Genomic DNA, 25164 nt, shown 5'->3' with positions numbered 1-25164 from the left:
CAATTTCATTGACTAGTTAAAACTATGATGACGAGTTAAGCATAAATCAAGCGACTACCTCAGATAAACATTTTTAAATTTAAATCTTATAGAGAGATTATTTAATTAAAATTTTTATTTAAACCAAAAAAAAAAGTATAATACAAAAAAAAGAGTATCTATTTACACAAAATTATTTCAGAAAAAATTACATAAAATTAAAGATTTAGATGAAAAATTGAAATCAATCATCCCTATCATATATCATTCAGTTGATTGTATCATATGGTAGGTGTTTATTAAAATGAAAATAGCTGCCATATTTGTAAAGGAAATTCTTGTATTTATATTGTAAAATGTAAGTAAAAAATTAGGTAAGTGAGTAGTGATGTGTGCATTTGGTTTTAAAGAAAAACTAAGAGAGAATCATCAAAAAATTAAATTTTTTCAAAGTGGTAATGTAAGCTGCCCGAAAAAATAATACCAAAAAAAAAGAATGAAAAGAAATGACCAGCAAATATTTAAAAAAAAAATAAGAAACGATCGAGAAAAAAAATTTGGCACGAATAATCTTCGATCAATTATGATGATAATTTTTTCCCCAATTTTATTGTTGTTTTCCATTACCAAAAAATGAGCGAAATCCCAAATTTTTTTCCAGATGATTAATTTTGAAATGATAATGATGATACAAATATAAATGTTTTACATATGTCTTTGCATCGATGGATAATAATCGGGTAATGGTTCGATTAATGAAGGATCAGGTGTCGTATATAATGGATTAGGAAAATCCGGTGGATGTGGTAATGGTCCAACACCTTTTGGACGACGACGATAGGCCATTAGCCAACAAGATATGGCAACAGCTACAGCTACTAATGCCAACAATGTAGTAATAATCATTGAAATGATTAGACCAAGTTTTGGTAAACAAACATGTTCGATATCTTCAACATGAATGGGATCATTTTCGATAATATTTTCTGATTGTTGTAAACCGTGTTTTTCAAACGTTAAAATGGCATTAGATTGTACCATAATTTCTTCACGAAGGGCACCTTCTTTAAATGTATCGGTAAGTATAAAATCATCTTCATCAACTTCAATTTGACGTCGACGTCGACGACGACCAAAAGCATCGATACCATCACAATTAATCGGTGGGCATGATCCAAAACATACACGGATATTACATTGAAATCTTAGATTATTACTGCTTGGAAATTTAAATGCATTGAATCGAGCCATCAATGATTTTTTATGCGGATCATATTCCCAATTTCCAAATATACTCGGATCGGTTGCACAACCATTTTCATCAGTAACTTCATATTGAAATTCACCTTCCTCTTCCATGGTTTTAGCAAAACAGCTTCGAGCAAAACCTCCGTAAATAAAATCTGGTTGTACATCAACTTTGAGTATAAGATCATCACCAATTTCAGCACTATTGATTTCTTTACCATCCAACGTACAGATCGACATAATACATGTTGGCGGTGGACCAGTGTTGGCAATAGTTCCAGATGTAGTAATCATACTGACATTGAATCCCAATGTTACGGTTTTTTCACCAGTATTGTAAACACATTTGATATGATAAGCTCGAGCTCGATAAGTGATAAGTTTTGGATGTTTTTGAATAACCAACACAAACGATGCTTCGCCATCAATATGAATCAATCCACAATGACCAAATAAAACTTTGAAATCAATGGAATCGCCTTCACCACTTGTGACCAATCTGCGACATTGTGGATCTTGACTGTGCCCTTTTACATAAATAAGACCATCGAATCTATCCAATTGAACGCTGACTTGTACACCATCAGCCAGACACATGACTAAAATTTGAAAAAAAACGTTAGATCATTTTCATTTATTTCAGTTTTCTTTTACAAACCTAATATTTCCGATGGCGGTGGAATAGTTCGAGATTCAATCGGTAAATCTGGTTCTTCATAACAACCAACTAATTTATCCAATGGATCGCCAATTCTACCTGGTGGACAAGTACAAATAGCTCGATGATCTATAGCAGTACATTCGGTATGTGGACCACAAATATAACATGGACTGATGCATTGTTTGCTACCAATATCGCATTCACGATCACTAGCACAATCGAATGTAGAAATACAACCTTCTATTTCGAAACATCCTTTAACATAGGCATCACCAACGGTACCTGGCGGACAACTACATTCATAACCGCCTGGTTTATTGTTACAAGCAGCACCGGAACCGCAATGTACGTGAAGACATTCATTGAGATCAATACATTCACCACTTGGATGATATTCATAACCATGTGGGCAGACACAAAAACCATTTAGGCTTCCAGTGTATACACATTCTTCATTAGTTGGACATGGATTATTGGTTGTACAATTCAATGATTTCATGTAGCAATAATCATTTTCTTGTAAGAAATTCGGTGGACAACCGCAAGTATTACTATCCAAACAAATTAAATTGCCTGGACAATGGTAATCGATACCACAGATGATCTTTTTATGACAGGATTTGAATGGATCGCCTTCATAACCGGGTGGACAATAACATTCAGGATTGTGATTTTCAGTTATACAAATAGCATTCAGACCACATTTGTAGCCAAGATGATGTTCTTTCGAAACACAAGGGTCTGTATAAAAAATAATTAATTTGAAACTTTTTGAATATATAAAATAGAATACGAACCATAGCATTCTCCAAGATGAGCATTACATTTTTTGTTCAATGCACAATCACTGTCCTGAAGACAACCTTTTAATGGTGGTGGGGTCGAATGACAACCTTCACGATATGGATCACCTTCATGATTTTCATAACAACGACATTCATATGATCCAGGAAGATTGTGACAATCAGCGTTGGCAGCACATAGTCCTGTTTGTTCAATACATTCGTTGATATCTATGATAAAACAAAAACGAAATTTGATTTGAATAATGAAATTTTGTAAATCATTGACTTACCTTGGCATTCTCCATTTGAAGAGAGTCTAAAACCGCGCATACAAACACAGAAACCATTTCCTTTAGTGAGTATACATTCTTGATTGACTTTACATGGTTTAGTTGATGAACAACCGATCGAGGATTCTGGGAAAAAATTTAATGAATAAGTAATGAAAATAATTTTTTATCAAAAAAACTCACTTATACAGTAATCCATTTGTCGTTCATATCCAATGGAACAACCACATTTTTGATCCGACATGCAGACCAGATTTCCCGGACAATTATTGTCGGATAAACATTCAACAGGTTTTCGACAAATTGAATATGGATCACCGAAAAACAATGGACGACAATTGCATTCTTTTTTATGGTTTCGAACAGTGCATACAGCATTCTGACCACAGCTATTTTCTTTCAAGCAAGGATTAACGCATTTTGTTTCCAAACAAGCTTTGTCCGCATCGCAATCACTGTCCACGAAGCATCCTTCACGGAAATTATCTGTCAGACATCCTTCATTATATGGATCGCCTCCGAAAGGACACGAACACTTGTAGCTTCCAATCAAATTAGTACATATGGCACCAGATCCACAAATGTTCTGATTCTGTTGACATTCATCAATATCTTTACAACTACCATCCAACGAAAGTTGAAAACCTCGAGGACATATGCACATTCCTTCATGAGTATTACCATTAATGAATACGCATTCTTGATTCGATGGGCATGGAATTTGAATAGAACAGTTGAAACTTTGAGCTATAACAAACAAAAATCAAAGGTAAGAATTTTCCATGAATTGAGTAATCACAATAAAAAATTTACCAATACAGAATGTGCCCAATTGATGTAGATGTTTTGGACATGAACAATAATCAATTTGACATTTTAGATTACCAGGACAATCATTATCGGAAACGCATGAATCACCTATAATCATTCATTGTTAGAAAAATGGCAAAAGAATTTCGTCATAATAAAAAACTTACGAATCGTGCATTCAACATGTGGATTTCCTTGATAGCCATTAGGACAATGACATTCAGCTTTATAATCAAATCCTCTACAAATGGCACCTTTACCACACACTCCAGGTCTAGAACAAATATCTAGAAAGCAAACAATAATGTATTGAATTATATAAAAATTTTATAGAATTTACCATAACATTCTTGTGTAACTGGATTACATCGTTGATCTGATTTACAATCAGCATCATGAAGGCAAACCGGTTGTGGTGATCGACAACCAAACGGTCCATATGGATCGCCTACTAAAGGCATTGGACAAGAACATTTGAACCAACCGGGTAAATTGGTACAACTGGCTGCAGGTCCACAAGGCATTTTCTCTTGTAAACATTCATTTATGTCTAATTTAGGAAGAATGATTCATTTTAGTAACAATTTCAAACAAAACTTAAAAGATTTTACCTTTGCATTCATTGTTAGCGCAGACATAGCCATTACCACAATCTTTATTTTGTTCACATTCAAATGCAACTTTCGAGCATTGTTTTAATGGATCGCCAGTATATCCAGGCAAACATGAACATTGTGCTTCATGACGTTCAGCACGACAAATTGTGTTCACTCCACACATTCCACCGATACTGCATGGACTTTGACACAATCCATTTACACAGGCTTTATCCATTGGACAATTTCCATGCATTCGACATCCAACTAATAAAGAGCAAAAAAAAATGAATTATTAATGGATTTCAGAAAATGTCTCAATTTCTAGTTCTACTTACCAATACATTTTTGTTTCAAACAGATACGTTCCATACCACAATCATCATCGGTTCGACATTCTGGTGGAATTTCTGTATATGATAATTAAGTGTTAGCCAAAAATTTGACAAACAATAAAAAACTGTTTTACCTTTGCATTCGAAATTCGGATCGCCAATAAATCCATTTGGACAGCTACAAACAGCAACATGACTAGATGCGGAACAAATTGCATTTCGACCACAGGCACCACTTTGTTTACAAGGATTGATACATTTTTCTTGAATACAGGCTTTGTCTTTGGGACAATTCAATGTAGATCGGCAACCATCTGTACATGGGAAATTAATCAGTAGAGAGAAATTCAAAAAAAACAAATGTTAAAATCTTACAAGAACAACGTTGATTTTTGCAAATATGTTCAGTCGGACATTCAACATCGGAGAAACATTCGGGTGGTGGTAGGACACGTTCACATGAAATTCGTGGATCACCAGTGAAATCCGGAATACAAGTACAAACACGGTCATGATTTAAGGGTTTGCACAAAGCATTCTGACCACAAGCACCAAATAGATCGCATGGATTTTGACATTGTTTATTAATACACGATTCTTCAAATCGACAATTAGCATCATTTCGACAACCATCTGTTCAATTAGAATTGATTAGATTAAATGTTCATTTCATCAACAACAAAGAACTTACCAATACATCTGTTATTTTCACAGATTGTACCCAACGAACAGGCTTGATCTTGTTCACAATAATCGTCGGGAACTAAATTTAAAATTAAATTTGTATTGAGATTCTTTTTCTTTTTTCATGGTAAAGACAAAAACTTACTTGGTTCACAATGTTCAAAAGGATTTCCACGGAAATTTTCAATACATTCGCAACGTGCTCGATGATTGAACGGTTGACAAATGGCATTTAAACCGCATGCTTTTGGCAAAAGACAAGGATTTTGGCATGTTCCATACACACAAATCCTATCTTCAGGACAATTATTATCTTGTCGACAGCCGGATAAACATTGATTATTCTCACAGATCTGACCTAGAACACATTCATTATCTCGGAAACATTGTGGTGGTGCATCTGTACACAGGACATTAGGATTTCCTTTGAATCCAGTTGGACAACTACAAATAGCAGCATGATTCGCCGCTTGACATATTGCATTTCGGCCACAAACACCATATAAACTGCAAGGATTTTGACAAATACCATTTATGCACGATTCTTCATCGGAACATCCCGAACTATCTCGACATCCAATAACACATTTGGAACGTTCACAAATCAATTGATGACCACATTCACGATCCGACTGACATCCTTTGATCTCTTCAAATGGATGACATTCGACTGCAGGATCTCCGAGAAAACCAGAATGACAAGAACAAACAGCACGATGTCCAGTCGTTGTACAATCAGCATTCAAACCGCAAGCGTTCAAAGATTCGCAAGGATTTCGACATTCAGAATTGATACAAGCTTCATTCGGTGTACAATGATCATTATGGCGACATCCTTCTACACACGATCCTTGATTACAGATGTATCCAAAACCACAATCGTCATCAGCTGAACAATCGGTAGTCTGTATAATTTGTTGACGATCACAAGCGCTAAATAGGTCACCTTTTCCAATATTTGATGAAGCACATTTGCAAACTGCACGATGATTTTCAGAATTGCATATAGCATTATGTCCGCAAGCACCGTATACACTGCATGGATCTTGACAACGTTGATTAATACAAGCTGTAACATATGAACAGGCATCATCCGTTCGGCAAGCGTCAATACATTTGCTCTTTTCACAAATCTGTCCAATACCACAATCAACATCTTGAACGCAGATTAACATTGTTGATACGGCACACAATGCATTAGGATCACCAGTGTAACCAGGTAAACATGAGCATCGTGGTCGATGGCCAACAGTCGTACAAACAGCATTTTGACCACAAGAATCTGACAGGTCACATGGGTCAAGACATTGTTTGTGTATGCAAGCTAATTCAGATGGACAATTCTTATCGTTACGACAGCCAATTATACAGGTATTTAATTCACAGACTAATCCCGATGGACATTCTTCATCATCTGAACATCTTGTTGCTGGCAGTTGAGTCATTGGTTTACAATAATCGTAAGGATTTCCATCATAACCGAATGAACAACGACATTGTGGTCGATGAAGAACAGGTTGACATTGAGCATTGGAACCACATGGTGTTTGAATCGTACATGGATTGATACATTGGCTGTTGTAACAAGCACGATCGAATGTACAATCTGAATCACGGCGACAGCCACTGATACATTTTCCTTGATCACAAATTTCTCCCGGATGACAGTTATTATCGTATAGACATTGTTTAATAATATCAACACAATAATGATGCTCACAAACTTTACCCGGTCCACAGCCAACATCGTCAGAACATTCATATGTTTCGAGGTTTTGTTTATTTTCCATACAATGAACTTTAGCATCACCAATGTGATTCGGTGGACATGAACATTCGGCTTTATGATTCGTTGGTCGACATAAAGAATTTACGCCACAAATTTGTTCCAATGAACATGGATCAATACATTTTCGATTGTAGCAAGTTTTATCGAATGGACAATTATTATCGGTACGACAACCAACAAGACAACGATTAGAGATGCATATTTTGCCAAGTCCACAATCTTTATCAGCTTGACAATCACTCTGTTGAATACGACAACCTTGAAATCCATCACCGGTAAATCCTTCTGGACATCTACAAACAGCTTCATGATTGATAGAAATACAAATAGCATTCGCACCACATGTTTTCATTGAGCACGGATTCTGACAAAGATAATTAATACAGGCCATTTTGAATGAACAATCACTGTTTGAACGGCATCCTTCAGTACAACGGTTATTAGAACAAATTTCCGTCATACGGCATTCATTATCCGAAACACATCCAACAGATTGGACACATTTATTTGATTGACAAAGATATCCAATAGGACATTCATCATTTTTACGACATAACGGTAGGGGTAAACATTCAGTTTCAGGATTACCAATATGATCGGCAAAACAGGAACATTTCGCTACATGATTGAACGGCTGACAAATAGCATTGTTGCCACAAGCACCACGAATGTTACATGGATTTTGACATTGTTGTGATTGACATGCCATATCTAACGGGCAATCATCATCTCGACGACATCCAGCAAAACATTTGCCTTGTATACAGATATGACCTATCGAACAATCTTTATCTTTACTGCATTCATTGTTTCGAATACATCGTTGATGAATGCAGGAACTATCTGTTGGACAATCTTTTGATGATCGACAAGTTAATTCTTCTTGTGGTTTAAGCATACACCTTACGGTTGGATTTCCATCATAATTGGCCGGACACGAACAATAAGGCTGATGATCGATAGTTTGACAGATAGCATTTTCACCACAAACTTCAGCAAACATACAAGGATCAACACAATGTAAGCTGATACAACTTTGACTTGATGGACAACCAGAATCCGATCGACATCCTTGTTGACACTTATAATTTTGACAAATTTCTTGATTATTACAATCAACATCGATGATACATTCAATATGTTTGCATTCAATCTTAGGATTTCCGGTATGTTGAGGTGGACATGAACATTGAGCAAGATGATTGACAGCAATACAGTGTGCACCAAGACCACATGATGTTGGATTATGGCACGCATGGATACATTTGCGATTAATACAAATGTCAGTGGTAGGACATTCCGAATCTTGACGACAACCAGGTGTACATTGGCCAAATTCACAAACAAATCCTCGTGGACATGAATCATGATTGGAACAAATTGTACTACAGATACCATTCAAACATCGTTCATTATTATAACAATCTTGATCACGGCTACATTGTGCAAAACAATATGATGAATCACAAATTTGTCCTCTTCCACAAACATTTGGTGTTTGATCACAGGTAACGAATTGTCGTATACATTCTACATAAGGATTACCAATCGTATCTTCTTTACATGAACAAGTTTTTTCATGATTATGTATCGAACAGATAGCATTTGTACCACAAGCAGTTGGACTTGCACATGGATCCATACAGAAATTATTCACACAGGTTTCGGTCGAAACACAATCCGTATCCGAACGACAACCAACATTACAGAAATTCTGGAGACAAATTTCGCTTGTAGGACATTCACGATCTTTTGTACATTGAATATGACAACGGCCATTAACGCAACGTTCATCAACAGCACAATCTTTATTGGCTGAACAAACTTGTCGACATCGATTATTCGTACAGATTAATCCTTCATTATGACAATCAGCATTCGATAGGCAATAAATTGATTCACGCATACAGCCAACATTGGCAGATGGACGGCCAACAAAATTTATTGGACAAGTACAAGAAATTCGATGATTTACCACACTACACATAGCATTTGGTCCACATGCTGCCGATCCTTCACACGGATCGATACATTGATTTCGAGTACAGACCAAATGTCCAGCACATTGATTATTATTACGGCAACCAGTTTGACAGCGATTAGCATTACAAATTTCATGATTTTGACATTCATTATCATGACGACAAAGAATAACACAATGTCCATTGAAACATTTCTCTCCAATAGCACAATCTTTATCGGCTGAACAATGAGGTTTGCAACGACCATCGATACAGATATGATTTTCCGGACAATCAATAGGCGATAGACACATTCGCATGATACGATTACAGCCCATTTTCGAATTTCCAGTAAATCCATGTGGACATGTACAGATTGGTTGATGAAGAACCATTGTGCAAAGAGCGTTTGCTCCACATGCAATCGGTGTGTCACACATGTTTTTACAACTGTTCAATATACAAGATTCTTTCATTGAACATTCATTATCGTTACGGCAACCTGATTGACATCGATTATTCATACATATTTCTCCATCTGAACATTCTTGATCGCTGAAACATCTAAGTAGACAACGATGATCAAAACATTGTTCATTGATGGCACAGTCTTTGTTCGAAGCACATTGTGGACGACATTTTCCTTGATCACAAATAGTTCCAATTGGGCACTGATTTTCATTTTGACATTCAATAAGATTGCGTACACAACCACGTTGCGTATCTTTAGGATTACCTTGAAATCCTACTGGACATGAACAGATTCGCTGTCGATTAGAAACCGAACATAAAGCATTAACACCACAGCTATCACCACGTTCACATGGATTCTGGCACATCAATAAACCGCGAGAATTGAGTTCACAAACAGCATTCGGTGGACAATCAGAGTTTCCATTTGGACATTCATTCGGCCCACGACAACCAGGCTCTTCAAACGGTGAACCAATACTTTTTTCAATTGGACAAATACATTCATAGCCGGAAAGTTTATTGATGCATATAGCAGTCGGATGACATACTTTTTTACTACAATAATCGATTCGTTGACAGCCAACAATCGGATCGCCTTCAAATCCATCAAAACATCGACAAATAGCTGAATGTTTTTCCGAACTACAATAGGCATTTTCACCGCATATAACACTGTTCTGTTTACATGGATCAATACATTTATGATTCGAACAGGCTTGATTTGGTTTACATTCTTGATGTGAAGAGCATTCCATCGGTCGACAACCGAATCTTTCATCATTTGGATTGCCAAAAAATCCGGGTAAACATTCACATACTGAAGAATGATTGATAACTTTACATTGAGAATTACGACCACAAATAGTATTTTCACATGGATCTTTACAATCATTAAAACCACGAGTATCAGCACGACAGGCAGCTTCTTCACCACATTCATTATCATTGTTGCAACGATTTTCAATTCGCCGTATACATCGCCATTCAATACAAAAATAATCCGATGAACAATCAAAATCATTTTTACAGCTTTGAATACATCTTCCCATTTCACATTTTTCATTTTGATTACAATCACGATGACTAACACAAGCACTACGGCAAAAATGATCCATATGACAGAATTCAGAAAATGGACAATCTTCATCCGAATCACAAGCTAAACGTCTACGACAGCCAGCAATAGGATCACCAAAATATCCATCAGCACATTTACAAATGTAGTTATGTTTTTGTGGAACACAATAGGAATTTTCACCACAAGCTGTTGGTGCAAGACAAACATTGACACAGTGATTTTCGAAACAAATATCCGTTTCGTTTACACAATCGAAACTACTCGTACATTCAACATGTTCACAACGTTCCAAGGGATTTCCGATATAATCTTTAGGACATGAACATTTTGGCTGATGATGAACGGTCATACAAGTTGAGTTCATTCCACAAATAGTTGGATCATTACATCGATCGCGACATTTTGGCACACCGGCAACCATTATACAAGTGGAAGAATCGGGACAATCAATATCACCATTATAACAAACATCTGATTCATGACAACCAGGATGATCGTAAGCATTGCCTACAAGATTTTTAGGACATTTGCAGTTATAACTTCCAGGTATATTTTCACAAATTGCTGTATTGTGACAAGGATGAAGATGACATTCATTTATATCGACACAACTTAATAAACCATTGTTTTCGAATCCAGTTTCGCATCGGCAAACAGCTTGACGATCGCGAATAATGCAGGAACCATGTGGACCACAATCGACCTGATCACAAGCATTTTCACAAACAAAACTTAGACATTGTCTATCAGATGGACAATCCGAATCATGAAGACATTCAACTTTTTGACAACCAAGTTGATGATTAAAAGCATCGCCACTGTATAATCCAACTTCGGGACATTTGCATTCAATTTTATGATCAATGACACTACACAGCGAATTCGGTCCACATGGTTGATATGAACAAAGATTTACACATTTTGAAAGACCATCTTGATTTCTTCGGCAAGCAGCATTTGATGGACAATCAATATCACCTCTTGGACATTCACCAGGATTTTGACATCCAGTCCATCCATCACCGATTTCACCTTCACGGCAAGAACATCGATAACTTCCAGGTACATTTTCACAAACAGCCGTTGGATGACAAGGTTGAGTAAGACATTCATCAATATCTACACATCCAACACCGGCGATATATTCGAATCCAGGAATACATGAACAGAGTGTGTTGGCACAGATTTGATTCAATGTACAATCGGCATTTGAACGACAACCAGTGATACAGACATGATTGATACAAACTTCACCGGCTGGACAATTAATGTCGCTGGAGCATGTTTGAAAACAAGCATTGGCAATACATTTTTCACCATCCACACAATTTGTACACATTGGTCGACATTTGTTATTAGCACATACTAATCCGTTAGGACAATCAATATCGCCATTACAATGATAATATTTTCGTTTACATCCCATAATTGGATCTGGATTACCTTCAAAATTTTCTGGACAATAACAGGTAAGATTATGGCTTTGAACATTGCACAATGAATTATGGCCACAAATATTTTTGATTTCACAAGGATTTTGACAACGATTCTGAATACAAGCCTGATTCGATTGACATTCAACGTTGTCTCGACATCCGAAATTACAATAGCCTTTGCTTACACAAGCTTCATTCGGTGAACAGCTATCATGAACAATACAGGCTTTTACGCAGAAATTATCCACACATTTTTCGCCACCAGCACATTCACTATCAACTGTACAGACGAATCTACATTGACCATCGATACATTCTTGGCTATCTCCACAATCAGGATTTGATTTACAAAATCTTGGAATTCTTGAACATCCAAATGAATTAGGTTCTCCATTGAAATTGTCCAAACATCGACATTTTGGTTCTTGATCATGTATCTCACAAACAGAATTCGGTCCACATTCAATTTGATCACAAGGATTTTTACATAAAAACAATCCTGTTGTATCAGGCATACAAACTGAATTGGATGAGCAATCAATATTTCCTCGTGGACATGCATTAGGATGTTTACAGCCATCAATACCTTTAGAATATGGATCACCGATAAAACCAGGTGGACATGTACATTTTAAAGATCCAAATGTATCATTACAATGAGCCATTTCATGACAAGGATTTGAATCACATAATCGAACCATTGAGCAACCAATTCCATAAGGTTCTCCAGTATAGCCAGGAAGACATTTACAGTGTGCATAATGCGAATGAGCGATACAAACAGCATTCTGACCACAACCATTAATGCATGGATCATAACAATGATTTTGTGTTGAACAAGCTTTATCATCGGTACAATCTTTATCGGTGATACATTCGACACGTATACAGCCATTATTTTGATCATAAGGATTTCCGATAAAATGGCCATTTGTTGGACATCGACATTCTGGAGCGCGATTTTCGATTACACATATAGCATGTTTACCGCATTCAAATTTCAAACATCCATCCACACATTTACGAATACCATGTTGATCGGCCAAACATATTTCATTAGGTGATGAACAATCATTATCATTATTACATTGATGTAAAGAAATTGCTGTACATCCAGTACGGCTAAGTGGATCGCCGGTAAAACCTGGTTCACATTGACATTGTTCTTTATGATGCATTGCTACACATCGCGAATTTGGTGTACAGGTAAAATCGATACAGGCTTCAGCACATTGTTTTATGCCAAGTACATTCGTCTTACATGTTGATAATGCTGGACATTGATGATCGGAAACGCATTCATCTTTACGTTGTATACAAATCTGATTTTGATCACGGATATAGTCTTCCATACAATCGCAATAAGCTCGATGTTCAACGGCAACACATAATGATCCGGTACCACAGGTAATAAATTGACAAGCGTTGAAACATTTTTTGACACCATTATTCAATGCTTTACAAACATCAGATCCATTAATACAATCAATATCTTCATTACATTCATCACGATCTTGTTTGATACAACCAATGGTAAGATCATTAGCCGAACCAACATATCCAGGAAGACATTCGCAAATAGCATCATGATTACGTATTTGACATTTTGAATTCGGTCCACATTGAACAGTGGTACATACATCAATACAGTCATATATTCCGGAACGGGTTGGTAAACATTTATAATTATATTTGCAATCGAAATCATTTTGACATAGATTACTGATGACCGGTATATGACAACCATGGATAAGATCATATGGATCACCATTGAATGATGATTGACAAAAACATTGAGCTTTATGTTTATGAGTTTTACATAAAGCATTCTTACCGCATTCAGTGTAGAGGCAAACATTAACACATTTATGCGTATTCGTTGTTTGATCAAATTTACAAACACTATCGTTTGGACAATCAATATCAAATTTACATTCATCAGGATCATAACACATATGAAATGGATCACCACTAAAACCAGGTCTACATGAACATTGAGCACGATGATTTAATGATGAACAAATAGCATTTTCACCACATAAAAATTGTTTACATGGATCTTGACATATATTGATATCATCTGGACCATGTACACAGATTGCATTGGATGGACAATTTTCATCATTAAAACATTCATTAGTAATTCGATGACATCCCGCATTTGGATCGCTTGCACGACCAGTATAACCATCTGGACAGGTACAAGTGACGAAATGTTCATTTGTCAAACAAATCGCATTTGGACCGCATACATTAACTGAACAGCCGTCGACACAAGATTTAACACCATACTCATTTAGATGACAAACTTGCTCCGTATGACAATCTGTATTCGATGTGCAACGATCTTTTGGTACACAACCACGAAATAGATCTTCAGGATTTCCGAAAAATGCTTTTTTACATTTACACGTAGCCGTATGATCGATAGCAATACATTCTGCATTTGGACCACAATTGATTGATTCACAAACATCAACACAATCGAGTATACCTTTGCGGGTGATTGTACATATCTGATCATTACGGCATTCTCGATTAGTTCGGCACATGTTCGGTGCGCAGGCACCGCTTGAATCACCCGATATTCTTGTATAGCCAGCAATACATTCACAATGTGGACGATGATTCTTGGTTACACAATGTGCACCATTACCACAAATATGATTGAAACAAATATCCACACAATCTTTTATATTTTCAGTTGTTAGTACACATTTTTTATCCGGTGAACATTGTTCATCACGTTGACAAAGATGCTGACTTGGTGTTTGACATTGTCGAGTTGCGTCACCAGTAAATCCAGGCAAACATTCACAAACAGCTTGATGAGCACGTCCAACACATCGAGCATTTTGTCCACAACGAATATTATCACAAACATCGGTACAATTTCGAAGACCAGTCAGTACACGACGACAAGCTTGAAATTCAGCACAGGTATTATCATCCGAACAGGTAAGCTGAACTGGATGACAACCAATTTTTCCATCATATGGATCACCGGCAAAATTCGGTCGACATTCACAATAAGCTTGATGTGCTCGACCACGACATACACTATTAATACCACATTGGAAATCTTTACAAACATTTTCACATTCTCGATATCCTTTCGAATGTGAAGAACAGATCTCATCGTGTTTACAATCGCCATCATCTGCACAAGCATGTGGTCTGCATCCTTTGATAAGATCGTATGCGTTTCCTTCATAATTTTCATAACAAACGCATTCTGGTCGTCGTTCTCGTGGAATACATTGTGCATTTGGACCACATTGAATAATATCACAGACACTGATACATTGTTTAGAATCTGATTGTGATGGAATATGCTTGCAAACAAAATTCTGTTGACATTCATCATCAAGATCACAAGTGGGAGGTAAACGAATTTCGGCACTTGGTGAACAACCGATTTCAAGATCACTAGGATCACCAGAATGAGCATCAATACAAAGGCATTTCGGTTTATGATCAACGGTAAAACAAAACGCATTAGGTCCACATTGAGTTGTATCGCATGGATCTATACATTGAAATCCAATTTCTTGATTGACTAGAGCACATACATTGTTAGTATCGCATTTTGAATCATCGATACATCGGTTTGGTTGTACACAAATACCACGGAAGCAAACAGTGTTCGGTGGACAATTGGATTTTGTTGAACAAGAAATGCCTACGCCATTTATCTGATTTTCATATCCAGGTTTTTTGGGCAATTGACATGCATACATAGGATTACCTACATAACCAGATGGACAAACACATTGATAACTTCCGATAACATTGATACAATTAGCATTTGTACCACAAAGATTTCCATGATTATGATTCAGATTTTGTAGACATTCATTAACATCTTCACAGGCAATATATGGATTGCCATGAAATCCGGCAGGACAAACACATTCAACACTGGTGGCACTTTCCAAACAATTGGCACCGGTACCACAACGAATTTTATCGCATCTTGGAATTGTCGTACAAGCGATGTATGGATTTCCACTAGTTCCGCTATTGCACACGCATTTATTCGGTGTATCATAGGCACAATGACTGTTGAGACCACAACCGGGATTACATGTTGGCGGCGTTGGCAGTGGCGGTACACAAAGTACTTGCGGATCGCCAACATAATTTGGTAAACATTTACATGATTGACTGTTCAGATCACATTTGGCACCGGGTCCACATTTTTGTCCTTGACAGATATCAATGCAAACATGATTAATACAAACTTGATCCGATGGGCATGGTAATTGCGTTGAACATTTAATTTCTGGTAAACAAGCGCCTCCAGCCCAAGGATTGCCATAGAATCCATTTTGACATTGACATACTGGTTGATTTTGTGTGTTTACAATACAATGAGCATTGATGCCACAATAAAGATTACTACAAGGTGATGTACATCCTTTAGCTAGATCATTTCCTTCACCTGAATAACCGGCAATACATTGACAAGTAGCTGTATGATTGACACCAATACAATAAGAATTATGTCCACAAATTGATTGAGTACAAGCATCGATACAAACATTAAGCTCTTCGTTACAAATAGTATCGCTTGGACAATCATCATTCGATCGACATCTTGATGATCCTTGACATCCAGATTCATATGCATTGCCTGCTGTACCATCAGTACATTCACATCGATAACTTCCCAGAAGATTGATACAAACGGCATTCGCTCCACAAGGACCGTTTGGATCTAACGGTAGCATTGATGTACATTCATTGATATCATGACATTCTTCATTAGGATTACCAGTACAACCAGGTTTACATTGACAACGAGGTTGTCCTTTATCTTCAAGAACACATTCAGCATGTTGGCCACATTGAATCCAATCACACGGATGTCGACAGGATTGACCATCAAATATGAAAGGTGGTGAACATTCACAAGATCCATTTCGACAATGATAATTTTGTCCACAATCAACGCTGGATCGACAATGTTGAACAATACGATTGCAGCCAACTTTGCCGATACCACTATAACCAGCGCGACAAAGACATTCATATGCCCCTGGCAGATTGATACATTCGGAATTTGATCCGCAAAGATCAAATTCTTGCATTTCCGTACATTCATCGATATCCCGACAGAATCCATTTGCTTCCAATGTAAAACCTTTTGGACAAATGCAAAAACCAAATCCAGAACTGGTCAACATACAATCTTGATTTTGTGGACATGAATTAGCATTCGAACAATTTCGGCTAGTCATAATACAATAATCGCCTTCACGAACATATGGATCTTTACAGCCACAATGAACACCATATTGAATATCATTAATACATGCTGTATTACCCGGGCATTGTTTATCATCATTACATTCAATTATATCTGGATAACACATTGAATAGGCATTACCAGTAAAACCATCTGGACAATGGCATGTATAGCCACCATCAAGATTCATACAGAATGCATTCGTTCCACATGGTGATTTTTTTGATTCACTACATTCATTCACATCACGGCAGGATTCAGTAACCGCATCACGAACATAGCCACGCTGACATACACATTGATTTATATTATTTGCCGAAATACATTCTTCATTTGGTGGACATGACAAATCAATATTACAATCGATACGATCTTTTCCTTCCAATAGACATTCAATGTATGGATCGCCACGATAATCGTGTGGACAAAGACATTCAAACGATCCGGGAGTGTTACGACAGACAGCCAATTTTCCACAAGGATTGTTAGCACATTCATCCAAATCTAATTGTGAATGAAACAGAAAAAGAATTGATCAACAGGTGTGTAATCGAATCACTTTGCGTAACGAATTTATAATTATAATGATAATTATTATATTGAACTTACCGACACAGCCAGGAAGACTATTACTTTTGCCAATATAACCATCAATACATGAACAAACAGGATTTCCATTAAGATCCAATTGACATTTAGCATGTTCACCACAGAAAAGATTATCACATGGATGTTTACAATTATCACCGAAAAATGGTGGAGGGCAATAACATTTTCCTTGTTTACATATTGAATTTTCTTGACAATCTTTATTAGTCACACAAGTTTGTTCCAAAAAACATCGAATTTTTGGATTGCCATAACTTCCAGGTGGACAACGACAGCTAAAATTACCAAAAGAATTTGTACATATAGCAGAAAATCCACATTTTCCATTAGCACCGAATGCAATTGAACATTCATCAATATCTTGACATGATTTATGAGCGTTTCCAGTCATACCGGCCGGACATGAACATGTGAAGCTTCCCATTAGGTTTGTACAGATGGCATTCTCACCACATTTTCCATGTGGTCCATATCGACGATCACATTCATCTAAATCTTCACAATAACGGAATGGATCACCAGTAAAACCAGGTGGACAATGACAATGATGGCTGCCCAAAATGTTCGTACAAACAGCACCTTGTCCACAAAGACCGGATGGCCCGTGATCAACATCACATTCATTGATATCCAAACAACCGGCACTAATATTATTTGGATTAAAAGTGAATCCTGGATCACAAATACAGGCAGCTTCTTGTCCGTTGACATGACAGGTTGCAAATTGACCACATTTCACTGAATCACATGGAGATCGACAACCGAATGTTCCAGTTTCGAGAAAACCATCTTTGCATGAACATTTATAATGACCATCTTGATTGATGCAAACAGAATTATCACCACAAGGGAATGGTATCTGAACACATTCATCGATATCTTGACATTTGCTTTTCGCAGAAGATTGAATTTTTTCATAACCGGATTCACAATGACATTCGTAGCCACCATCCAAATTATTACATGTTGCACCTTTACCGCATACATTTTTGTTTGTTTGACATTCATCCACATCGACACACATAATTCCGTCAATTCGATAACCAGATTTACATTGACAATTACCATCAATACAATCAGCATTTATCGTACAATCAGATTGTTGTTGACAATAAACATCAACAGCAGCACGATCACAACCGAATTCAGCATTACCATCACGAGCTAGATATTTATCTGGACATTGGCATTGAAATGAACCAATTGTATTTAAACATTTTGCATTTGGTCCACAAGGATTTGTTAAACATTCATCAATATCTATAAATCAAGATTGTAATTTATGAATTTTGATTTTTTTAAAAATAAAATTTATTATTTATAACATCTGAGTTTTTTTTTCCAAACACAAACCTTTACATCCACGAATAGGATTTCCTGTATAACCTGTTGAACATCTACATTCATATGATCCTGGTTTATTATAACATAAAGCATTCGATCCGCAAAGATTTTCTTGTCGACATTCATCGATATCTTTTAATAAGGAAAGAAAAAGAAAACAAAAATTTTGATATTGAAAAATTCAAATAAAATAATTATTATTTATGGGAATTTGGAAAAAAATATAACCAACCTATACAACCAGCCGAATGATATGGATTGCCAGTAAAACCAGCCTGACATTTACAACTATAGCTTCCAATATTATTTATGCATATTGCATTTACACCGCATGCAGCCGGACATTCATCAACATCTGCATATTTTTTTGGAAGAAAAGAATTAAAGATAAAAAAAGGGTAATTTAATCATAAATCTTTTTTTTTTAGTTTTCTTTGAAATTTATACTGATGATTTGTTTATTATTATAATTTGAGGTAATCAAAACAAAATGATGCTAATAATGATATCGTTATATTTTCATTACCTTCACATTGAGTTTTTGGATTGCCAGTAAATCCGGGTCCACATTCACAGACAAAACTACCCGGAATATTTATACAAACAGCATTTGAACCACAGATTAATGGATTTTGGCATTCATCGATATCTAAACAACCATCACGGGCGGTCATATTACCATGATAACCTGTTGGACATGAACATTCAAAGCCACCGACAGTATTTGTACAAATTGAACCAGATCCGCATGGATTATTTTGGCATTCATCGACATCTAAACAAATATGTGTTTAAATTATAATAATCAGATTAAAATTCATTTATAAACAATAATAATAATAAAAACATTTTACCTAAACATTCAATGAATGGATCACCGACAAAACCATCTGGACATTGACATGAAAAACTACCCGGTGTATTTGTACATAAAGCATTTTGGCCACAGAATCCTCCATCCAAACATTCATCAATATCCGTACAGGCAACTGTTGCATTACCTGTAAAACCTGGCTGACATTTACAGACAAAATGTCCAGGTAGATTACAACATTCAGCATTTTCACCACATAAAGCAGCTAATGATGGTATTTCACATTCATTGATATCTGAATAAATGTTAAAATAAATGATGATTAAATAACATTATCATAATGAATAATTATCTTGATACTCTTTTTTTCAAGAATTATTGATGAATGTTTTTTTTTCGAAAATAATAGCATCAGAAAGGAAAAAAAACTCATCATGCATTCATTATTATTAGGGTGGAAAATCAAAACATTGAAAAAAAAACAAATGATGATAATAATTGTTATTATTATCGTGTTATTTTTTTACCTTTACAGGAGAATCCATCGCCTTCATATCCGGGAAAACATGAACAATAATAGCTACCCATTGTGTTTGTACAATGAGCAAATACATCACATGGTCGATATTTGCATTCATTTTCATCTGTAGGATTTTCATCGTTGTTGTCGTTGTCCGGAAAAAAAGGAAAAGAATTAGAATTTTACATTTCAAGGGGATAAAATAAGAAAAACAAACAATTTTAAAATTGATGAATGATTTGAGCAAAAAAAAAATCTAAATTGTTTTTATTCTCGGGCAATAAACTTTCTATCCCGATAAAGATTATAGTGTAGAAAAAAATGTCTCACAGAATTTGTAAATAAATATCTTTTTTTTTTAAAAAAAAACAAACAAACAACAAATCTGACATTGATTATGATGGATGAAATTCGGTATCGAAACAACATTAAAATTACCGATCATACATGTCAACTAATGTTTTGTTAATTACATCATCATCTCCATGCATAACATTTTTTTGTGTAATAAGAAAAACAAAAATTCAAATAACCAGAAAAAAACTTGAAAAAAATGAAAAAAAAATTGAAAGAAATCTTCCTGCAAACAAAAATTGCCCATCAAATTATATAACAATTTTTGTTTTTTTTTGTTTGTTACTTCCACCGAATGGTAGATGAAGATGAGAAAAAATTTTTCCCACTTATATTCGATCATTTATATTTTGAATGTCATGTATGTACTCTACAAATAACCGACCATCTCAACAGAGATCATCATCATCAATTTGTCTATCAAAAAAAACAGATATTTTTTACGGCCAAAAAAAATATGAAAAATTCCTGCAAATAAAAATGAATAATCCATTCATTTTGTACATTCAGAAGGAAAAACATAACGATAATAATTTCACTTCAAATTACTCAACAACGATTAACAGTGTTTGGATAATAAACAATAAACAAAATCTTTTACATTAAAAACGCTAAAAGAGTTATATAATTTCAAACTAAAATTGCATAACATGACATGACATGACACCGAAATTCTTTCTCTCTCTCTCTATGTGTGTTCCTGCCTAAAATATAATTTTCATATAAAGATATTTAGATGAACAAAAAAATTAGAAAATTTTTCTATGTTTAAAATAATTATAATTATCATATTAATGGACACGGATGATGATGATCGGATAATCTGGACAATTTTAGATGGAAAAAAATGTAATTTTTTTCATATACGGTAGCTTAATGAATACAATCCTGTTGATGATAAATGTTTTTTCATACTTGGTTGATGAGAATCACGAAATTTTGTTTTTTTTTAATATTTTAGATTTTGGTCACTCACTATCGCTTTACTCGCGCAAATCCTGCTCAAATGAACAGGTGAGCAAGAGGAAAAAAATGAAAATTTCATTTTGCAAAAAAAAAAAACAAAAAAATCATCAACGATTATCACTAATCATCATGTGAGAAACAAAAAAAAATTCATTATCAAATCTATAGTGTGATGAATAAACACTGTTCGTTTAGTGCCTTAATTGAATTTTCGCCAATTTTTCAATCAAAATTTTTCAATCAAAAACCAAAAAATTCATCAACAAGACATGATTCAAGAATTTTGAAATCCTGAAAATTGAAATTTCATTTTTATCGAATCATGATGATAATCAATGAGAAAAACATTTGATTAGATAAGATTTAATTGATCATTTAATAATTGGGTGTTAGATGATTAAAAATTTCCAATTAAGAATTTATTTAGATTTTCAAATCGATCATATAATCTTAATGTCAAATGTTTGTATGGCTTAAAAAATAAAGATTTGACACATCTTTTTAAATATATTCATTAAAAATCATTAATCATCATCATCATCATTGAATTCATAAGTGTCATTTTCATTTGGAAAGCCAGCAAAGAAAAAAAATTCAACAATGTCAAAGTTATTGCTGTTGAAAAGTAATTGAAGTGTGTTTTGCTAAAATGCTATAAAAGGTAAATAAGAGATAAAATCTTTTCGAAATCATTTTTTTTTCTAATTCTTGTCATCATCATAATGGAGTTACTTTCGTGATTTTTTTTTGTGTGTATGTTTATCATCAATTTTCATCATCCATGAGAAAAAAAATTCATTATGAATTTACAGGTGACAATCAGTTGTTGTTGCTAATATTTGAATTGAGTTGTTTGAACAAAACAAAAAATCTAAATATTTGCAATAAATTTTTTTCTTTCTCTTTTTCCTTTCCTTTTTGAAGTTTTTCTCATCTTTTTCAATTGATCATCCTCATCAGCCATTGGCAAAGGGCGTACTGTATATTCACTACTTTATATTGTTTTGGTTAGTTTTGACAATTTTTTTTGATTGTTTTCAAAGAACAAAACAATGAAAAAAAACTACCGAAATCTAAAAAATGATAATTACTTAAAATGATAATAATTTGAATAAATTCTTAAAAACAACGATGATGATGATAATAATAGATAATGAAAACAATATAAAAGAATCTCATTAAAGCTTGACAACAAACAAACAAAAAAATACGACAAACTTACCAGGTATATCACAACTTTTACCACCAAATCCATCATTACAATAACAAAGATGATCCAGGCATACGCCATTTGTACATTTAGATTGTTTTGGATGACAATTATCTAGTTAGTTATAAAAAAAGATCAATTATAAAAGGTGGAAAAAAATAAATAGCATAATTAGTATTCGTATATACATGGTAAATGTTAATTATTATTATCTTGACCGTTACTTGATTATCATTATAATCAAAACCAACGGAAATGAAATCTAAAATGATTTACATAACAACAACAGCAATCTGAATGTAAAAAACATTACATACCGTTTAAACAATTTGTACATTGATTACGATCATTACATTTCAATTCTAATGATACTTCATCAGAACCTTGAAAACATTGAGGTAAACCATCACATAGTTTAGATAATTCAAATAATTGTAAAAAATCGGTCGATTCATTTACTTGACAACCGAAATAACCATCTTCAAGATTTAATACAAAAATTTCACGTTGTACATAAGGACTAGGCCATTGTGGACGATATTGTGCATGTACAATTTGTGTTGATAATAATAATGAATATAATAATAATTTTAATAAAAAAATGAACATAAATAATGGAGAAAATTTATTAAATTTTAAATCAAAATGACGAGATTGATCAGATGATTGTCTAATAATGTTGAACAACAATGTTGAAATAAAATTCATCATTAATGATAATCGATATTTAAATATTGATCGGTGTTTTTGTTTTGATGCTATATGATTAGATTTCATAACATTTGATTGTACGGGATTATCGTCATCATTATTATTATTATTATTGTGAATTGTTGATTCGGCGGTTATCAATATTGGCAGCTCATTCATCATCATCATTTTCATTGATGATTTTTGTGATGAAAAAAATTGATTATTTATCGATAATGACGATGATGACCAATATAGTCCATTATCGTCATCATCATTATTATCCATCGGATGATGATGATGATAATTTGATTGTTTAATTTTCATTTCATTTAATTATGTTTGAAGAAAACAAAATATTTTCACCAATCTTTATTCTATAGAATCAAAAAAAAAAAAAAAAAAACAAAAGATAATTTCAAATTTAGATAGAAATCAACAAACAAATGATTTAAAACAAATGTGAGAAAGAAAAAAAAATTCTTTTTGCCAATTTTTTTTCAAATTTCAAAAAAAATCGAAAAAAAACCTGTTGCACTTCAGTATCAACACACACTCTCTCGCGCACACACATACATGGAGGTCTTCGGAAATTCAAATGTTCGAATATATTCTTCAACAGAAAAGAAAAACATCACTATAGTGGACGGTCATTTTTCAATTCGTTGTTGTTTGAACTTTTTTCTTTTTTTTTCTTCTTTTCAAAACTGAATGTAAAATAAGTGATTTTAGTTTCGCTGGATAGTAAAACAAAAAACAAAAATCACATCTCATCTGTGTGCACATTTACATCATCATCATCATTGTCGGTAATTTTTTTTTATATTCTAAGACAAAATGAATAAACGATTATCGTCATTAAGATGATGAGATGGACATTCTATATGGACAAGGCAAACATGGATTTTGTTTTGTCGACGAAGATTTTTTTTAAACATCCACCATCCACCACTACTTTTGAAGATTTCCACTATTAAATAATGAATTCATCATATAAAAAGAGAAGAATTTCAAACAAATTAAATACAGCTATTTTTTCAGAAACAGTTTTCCGTTCATCTATCTAATATGTAAATTATCTCAATTGAAAAACATTGGGAAATGATCAATGATGATTCCGTTTTTTCGTTTCTTCATTCATTCATTTATTTATTTTCCTTATAGAATCGAACCGATTGATTTATCGAATCAAATGTATGAATTGGGAAGGAAAAATTGATTTTGTTCTGATTCAAAACAACAAACAAAAAACAACAAAAATGACACATTAAACGCACGCA

General features: G+C 34.4%; 1 protein-coding gene across 1 annotated transcript; it reads right to left on the bottom strand.

Moving 5' to 3' along the window:
* Window positions 1-97: 97 nt before the first annotated feature.
* LOC113790582 (uncharacterized) lies at window positions 98-23281 on the bottom strand. Its single transcript, XM_075821876.1, has 21 exons — window positions 23207-23281; window positions 20672-20788; window positions 20185-20439; window positions 19857-20105; window positions 19563-19685; window positions 19340-19462; window positions 17987-19246; window positions 5534-17881; window positions 5396-5467; window positions 5080-5337; window positions 4839-5018; window positions 4708-4779; window positions 4385-4636; window positions 4114-4323; window positions 3941-4060; window positions 3777-3881; window positions 3147-3710; window positions 2964-3089; window positions 2686-2901; window positions 1886-2629; window positions 98-1826 (listed from the first exon to the last, which is right to left on the bottom strand). The coding sequence occupies exons 2-21, from the start codon at window positions 20730-20732 to the stop codon at window positions 685-687; spliced, it is 18480 nt and encodes a 6159-aa protein (XP_075677991.1). The 5' UTR covers window positions 20733-20788; window positions 23207-23281; the 3' UTR covers window positions 98-684.
* Window positions 23282-25164: the final 1883 nt, after the last annotated feature.

Source organism: Dermatophagoides pteronyssinus, unplaced genomic scaffold (genome assembly GCF_027571235.1).
Source record: "Dermatophagoides pteronyssinus isolate colony J.1.1.1.1 unplaced genomic scaffold, Derpt_VIB-CSIC_2022.12 sq0013, whole genome shotgun sequence".
NCBI classification, from domain to species: domain Eukaryota; kingdom Metazoa; phylum Arthropoda; class Arachnida; order Sarcoptiformes; family Pyroglyphidae; genus Dermatophagoides; species Dermatophagoides pteronyssinus.
Note: the sequence above shows the minus strand (reverse complement) of the source record. Positions and strands in the feature narration are given on the sequence as shown.